Source organism: Phalaenopsis equestris, unplaced genomic scaffold (genome assembly GCF_001263595.1).
Source record: "Phalaenopsis equestris unplaced genomic scaffold, ASM126359v1 Scaffold202418, whole genome shotgun sequence".
Classification (NCBI taxonomy): domain Eukaryota; kingdom Viridiplantae; phylum Streptophyta; class Magnoliopsida; order Asparagales; family Orchidaceae; genus Phalaenopsis; species Phalaenopsis equestris.
In genome coordinates this window covers 14,383-21,298 of record NW_018222122.1, presented here as the reverse complement: position 1 = coordinate 21,298, position 6,916 = coordinate 14,383, and the positions used below count along the sequence as shown (strand labels likewise).

At 33.6% G+C, this 6,916-nt stretch overlaps 1 protein-coding gene across 1 annotated transcript; it reads left to right on the top strand.

The window, feature by feature from the left end:
* Positions 1-25: 25 nt before the first annotated feature.
* Positions 26-5,813, top strand: LOC110036089 (deSI-like protein At4g17486). The gene is made up of 4 exons (XM_020740445.1): positions 26-177; positions 1,113-1,366; positions 3,686-3,973; positions 5,665-5,813. The coding sequence occupies exons 2-4, from the start codon at positions 1,156-1,158 to the stop codon at positions 5,811-5,813; spliced, it is 648 nt and encodes a 215-aa protein (XP_020596104.1). The 5' UTR covers positions 26-177; positions 1,113-1,155.
* Positions 5,814-6,916: the final 1,103 nt, after the last annotated feature.

Sequence of the window (6,916 nt, the reverse complement as noted above, 5' to 3'; positions counted from 1 at the left end):
GGGTTGGCGGGGCGTTGGGGGTTTAGGCGTCCGTGCTTTGCTCTTTAGTTTTGTCTTCTTCATTTGTTGATTTATTCGGTTGAAGTTTACTGGTGAATAGTGGGGAGGTATCATTTTGTCGGAGTTGAAGATTTCTGCTAAAAGAAACTGCGGTGTTTTTGTCATTAAATTGTACAGGTAAGGTTTTGCGCTTCTGTGGCTGATGCATGATGGCGGAAATGTAGGTTTGAGGACTTTTCATGGTCTTTCTAAATAGTTGATGATAGCGATTTACTTTTAATGGTCGTTGCGTTACTTGAAGTAAGAAAAATGTGTTGAAGATTAATGAGTTTACTGGACTCCGTTATTTCGTTGGAAGCAGTTGGGAATCAGCATGACTTTTGGAAAACAGAATCATCACTTTCTAAGAAGCTGTTTAGTATTTTATTCTTGACAGGATTTAAGCTAGATTTAGCTTAAATATTTTCAAATAGAGATTTTAACTTCTTTATCTGTTAAATTCCACTTTTTATAAGATTTCAAGGATCTCAAAATTTCTTCTCACAAATTTTAATACTAAACAAAGCAAGATTTAACAATTATGATGCCAAATGATTTTCGGAATTTACCACCTAAGATTTACTAAATCTAATAGTCAAACAGCCCCTTCAACATGTTTTCTTCTACAAAACGAGCCCATAGTGCTATCTGGCGTTTGTCTAGGGTTTTTAAGTCGTTGTTTCTCATTTCAAATTTAGGTCTTGCTTGGAGTGAAATTGAGTCATACTTGAAACTTGCTAATGATTAATCTTTCATTCTTTTTTTTTGCTCAATTTGCTAGTGATAAAGAAGGGTATGTGACTCCATGAATACATGAATCCTTTCAACTTATAAAGTTTGTCCTCAATATTTAATATGTGATTTCAATGTCTTCCTGTTATGTAATTTCAATATATTTCTAGAAAAAAAAACAAAAAAAACAAGATTTTAGCTGTATTTTTGAAATATTAGCTTCTTAAAAAACAATTGTAATTTCATGACTTGGTTGGCAAGAAAAAATCAGTTTATTACAGTATTTTTGTGGCGACTCTTCATTTGGAAGGTAACCTGCAATTTCATTTTATTTTTGCCAGCCTGCAACAAACTTTGAGAAATTTCTTCATTATTTGAAGAAATATGAAGTCAGGCTCAAAAAATGGTTGGAGTTCTCTCATGCCATTTCGGGTGGGAAGGAAATCCTTGGTTCGCTTTTCTTTGTTCCCCAAAGTTCGATCAGCTGGACAAACATCAGGCAACGCACCTGTTTATCTGAACGTATATGACTTGACACCCTTGAACGGTTATGTTTATTGGGCGGGGCTGGGCATATTCCACTCTGGGGTTGAAGGTATGGCGTGTTGTTCCTTGTGTTGTCATTTGGGTTCTGTTTGAGGAGGCACTTTGTTTTTCAGGATTTTTTTTTTCTTTTTGGGAAATTTACATACATAGCACACAATTCTTATGTATTTACATTTCTCACCTAAACTTTCATAGTCACACACACAGCAATTCGGCGCTTTAAACCTATTCCTGAAAAGGTGCATTTCACTTTTAAAAAATGGTAATATTGCTATTTTTGACGTGATATTAGTGATTTGAGTGCCATGTGTGTAAATATGAATGTTTAGGTGTGAGATATGTAAATACATATGAATTGTGTGCTACGTATGTAAATCTACCTTTCTTTATTCTTTCACTTGCTGGTTCTTGCACAAGAGTGTTGTGGAAGGCAATGTCTACCATGCCATGGTAGAAGAGATACAAAGACACGTCTTTGTTAATTTGATTCTGCAGTTCTAATAGACTGTGTGGATAGCTACATTTTTGTTTAAAAAAGTATTCTAAGAAATTTTATTTATATACCGCTGTAATCTATTGAATTACTTACAAAGCTCCCAATTCTTAGGAGTTACAGCTAAACCACTCAATACTATTAAGTAGTTCGAATAAATTATTTCCGCTCCTACCGTAAAATAGGTGATAGTGCGAGCAAATGCCATGCAGCAGATAGTGGCTAGCAATCAGTTGTTAGTAACAGCTTAGATCTTGGTTAACAATGTTTACTTGAGTAGCTGGCCAAGTGATATTGTTAACATCGCACTTCTATAAATGAGAATTGGATATTTTATATGTAATTTAAATAGCTGTTGGTGTAAATAAATTCCGTTCTTTCAAACCTTGCTTGGAAACTTGGAAATTGAATTAGATGTCAAATTTAATAACTCCATGCCTGTTTAGAAGTTCAAAGTTTGGCAAGAAATTTGAATTTCAGTAATTTCAATTAGTTCAACTTTAAACCAATCATTTCAAAATACGTTAAAAAATCGAAATACGACTTTAGATGTCATAAAATTTTAAACAAATGATTAAGAAGATAGTTTAAACATATTTCAAAGATTTTTTATCAAATACTTATTTTCCACATTAAATTCAAAGTAAATCTAAATGTTGCAAAATATAATAGTCATAAAACTATAAATATGAAAATCGAGGCAACCAAAAATTAATATTTTTTTTATTAATTGAAATATTTTTCTAGTACTTATTAAAAAAAAAAAATTCATCGTTTTGAGTTTTCATTCATAATTTTTTAAGGCTTTAGGTAAGTTGGAATTGATTTAGATACAGTGAATAACCTCTAAACTCGCATACTAAACTAAATGACTTGGAATTTTTTTTTTTTGCATTTTTAAATTTGTAGAAATTATCCTCCTCTGCTTATCTCCAAATTGCAAATGCTCCTTGTGATCTTGGTGCACCATGCCATCATTATTGCTTGGCCTATAAACTGAGCAGCTTAAAATCGCATTTAGCAAACCATAAAATGAAATGATGGATGAGTCTATCATATGAGTTATGATGGATGAGTCTATCACATTGAGATTCATTAGGCCAATAAATTTATTTACAGAAAATGACGAAATGATCATCATTGAAAACTTGCAGAATGAATGAAATGCTTTAAGGCTTTTAAGTTATTAAATCAATTAGGCTTATGCACACTTGGCCAAAAAAAACTTTACCTTTTATGTTCTCTGGATGTTGATCTGAAATTTATTTTATCCATTTATAGTGTAAAAAGATGAAACTCAATTTGTTGCAAGTCATTTGTTTTGAACAAGTTCTGTAACTATTCAATGGCAAAATTCCTAACGAGTTCTCCCTTAATGTTGATTTAGAGGTAAAACTGTAAAAGGGACTTTGATTGTTGTAGATCAGCTTCAAAATCATTTACAAGTGTTATTTGGAATTTGATGTTGTGTTTCATGGATATTCTCTGCAATAAAGCTATTTTTTTATATTCTTTTATATCTTCAATAATAAAGTATACAAATATGGCCAATTATTTGGTATTTCTGTATGAATATACTTTTCAACTATTCAATTTAAGATTTATTTTTTACTCTTATCTATATCTTAACCATATCTTTTCAGTTACTAATTGCACGATTCTTAATTGGGATTTTGAAACTAATATAACAACTTTAATAGAGATGAATTTTATCGCTGAAAAAATCTGTTGAGTTACTTGGTTTGACTTTACTATGATCAGTCCTTGATAGACTGTATATCAATTTCTTAAGTGTGACGCCATTGGATTATTAAACTTGTACTCCACCAACAGGATCTTCTAAAGTTCTTTAATTCTACAATTACATGCTTACAGTTTATGGCGTGGAGTATGCATTTGGGGCGCATGATTATCCAACGAGCGGAGTGTTTGAGGTTGAGCCTCGGCAATGCCCAGGCTTCAGATTTAGGAAGTCTATATTCATGGGCACAACTTGTCTAGATCCAATTCAGGTCAGGGAATTTATGGAACATCATTCTGCAAACTACAGTGGTGATAAATATCATTTAATTGTTAAGAACTGCAACCATTTCTGCAAGGACGTCTGTTACAAATTGACTGGAAACTCTATTCCAAAATGGGTGAATCGGCTTGCAAGGATAGGTAAACATTGACCCTTCATCAACTCCATGAATTGCTCCACAGTTTCTTGGAAGCTTTACCGTACTTAGTAGATGGCAACTAAGTAATCACTTTCATATTAACTTATTGGTTGCTTACCTTCTTTCTCACTTCTTAGACATCTGATACATATGCCTACAATGTGTCGGTGATAGTGATAAATAGGGCGCATCATAGGAGTAATAATTCAATGTGCTTTATTGAAAAACTTTCTATGGCTCAATATCTCAGTAATTTCCATAGCCAAGAAAATGTTAGATTAAATACAATATCCTTTTCTTCTGTTTTATCGAAGTATAGGTGACTCAAGGAGATTTGTAGTAGTTGAAGATGTTCTTTCTCAAAAGTGCCTAAATAGAACAAGCAAATGGGCCAACTGTTTTCTAAATATTGATAGCCAGTGCATTTTGAACAACGACACAAAACATTGGATAAATAATGAGATAATCTCGCCAATACCAATCTTCTTCACTATGTCAACCAACTGTTTTTTAAATGGGCAGAAGGAATGATTTTAGGAGCTTTTGTAGTTAATGGTGACTTGTCGACTCTATTGAGGGTTAAGTATCAACGAACATACTATGTTTAAACTTTAAATTTCATTTTTATGTTTGTGATTGATGAGGTCTCTTTAGCTTAATATGAGGCGTATCAACTGGTATAACACTTTTTATAAGAGTCAAATCATCTTTGCTCTTAGCAGAATTTTTTTTTATGATGTAATTAATTAAAAAATTAAATTAAAAGGCTATCATTCAATGAGTTTAGTTCATGATGTGGTTGTTTGATGCTGCACAGTTTAACTCAATAACTAATGACACCATAGTTTAAGTTTGTGTAGCATTGCTTGTGCGCTTCATGTACTGTTTTAGTCTAACAAAGTTTTGAAATACTTTTTTTAATGGTTCAAGTATCTCAAATGATAGTGTAACACTCTCTTGTTGATGAATAGAAAAATCTATCCTGAAGAGAGAAAGAAATCAAGAGGTTGACATTAAAATACTATAAAAATCAATATTTAATACTAAACTTAATTAAAATTAATTTAGTCAATTTAAAATTTGGGCATTTTCAAATTGCCTTGGACGGAACTGTTCCCGCATGCCAAGGCAAACTACTCCCGCTCAATTATTTATTTATTTTTATAATCTAACTCCCACGAAGCAAAAACCGAAAAGAGGAATTTTCCCAAATTTCTTCTCTCCGATACAATAGCAATTAGGGATAGCGAGGAAGGCAAGAATGCATCGTACAGAGGCCTTCAAAATCCTTGTCTTTCCCGCGTGTCTCACACGACCCACTTGCTGAAGCCTCTTTGTTCTTCTTTCAATCATTGGTCTCTAGTTTCCTTTCTGAAACGACGGAATCGTTGTGAATTAGAATCCTTTGACTTCTTTCAACGCTGGAGTCGACTGCCAGTTTCTGTTTGTCCTTGCTTCCTCGGTTACTGATTTATTTCTTTCGTTCATTGAAGCCATCCCAGAGCGATACCCATTGTCATCGCACAATTTTGCTCTAGATTATCACAAGAAATTCTAGTTGAAGAATCTTCTACAATCATTCAGACCAATGGCAACACAACATCGTTGCCTCCGTTTTTGTTGCCCTCTACTAAAAGGAGTCCCAACGCTGATCTTGGCATCTCTTGCTAATATCTGCCTGTGAGCTTGAAGTCCTCTCCTACGCTTTGCTTCTATCCGATTGTTATGAGGTGGGGAGGACTGAAGAGAAGAGGAAGCATTGCTCAGGTTTCCAACAAGCTGCAGTTGGAGGTGGCGTTGGTGTTGTTGCGACAACAAGCTTCTTGTGGCACTCAGCGTGAGAGCAAGGTGGCAGGAAGAAGCAGATGGAAATGGAAGAAGGGAGAGAGCATTTCACATGAAGCATAAGGGATGTACTGTTTTCATCAGAGTGACGTCGACTAATTAAGGTACAGTTTTGGCTAGTGATATTGAAGATGAAGCTCTTCTAGATTCCCCTACATGTAAATACTCAACTTTTAAACAAGGGACACTGCAGATAAAGGAGTTGATCCTACATGTAGAGCTATAATTTCAAACGTCAAAGAACTTATTTTGAATTTGAATGAGATCAGTGCTTGCAGTGATGGTGATGATGGAATGAAAAGATCAGAGTTGAGCGTGAAATTGACAGCTCTACTGAATTATCCAGAAAGAATGCTCATACTCTGTCTCTTTCAAAGATCTGATTGAAATGACAGGAAATGTTTGAGGAAATTTTAAAGAAAGCTTTAGAGAGCTTAAAGGACTATATGTAATATTGTATGGTGTCACTGATTATCATTTTACCCTAGAGATCACCATATATACTATTGTGGCTTTGCACAAAAAGGTAAAAATAGGGAAATCAGGATTTTTTTATTTTTATGTAGGAAAAGTGACTACTCACAATCTTTTTCGGCCGCAGTGTCTCGTGAAACTGACCAACACGTCTTATAGATAGCTGGGCAGACAATCATCCCTATGCAACCCTCTAATTTGGGACGACGTCGGGAGATTGCTAAGCATTTTGGTGATACTGGATTTGCTAATGTTCTAAAAAAATGAATTATTTGTACTTAAAATAATATCAAAATAGAAATAAAGGGAAACATAAATTATGAGTTAAAAGTTTCAAATTCGATGATTTGAATGTGATCAAATAAAATTATATTTCCTAATGTAAGTGAATGTTCATGAGATCTATTTTAATATAGAAATTGGAGGGGCTAAGCTTAAATTTAATATACAATATCATAAATTGGAAGGGGTAAGCGTTTAAGCTTAACTTAAATAAAATATCATAATTTGGAGGGGATAAGCTTGTAAGCTTGACTAAAATATAAAATGTGATAAATTGGGAGACTAAATTTAAACTGAATATCAAATAAACATTTCCTAGATCACACTAAGTGTAGTTTTTAAA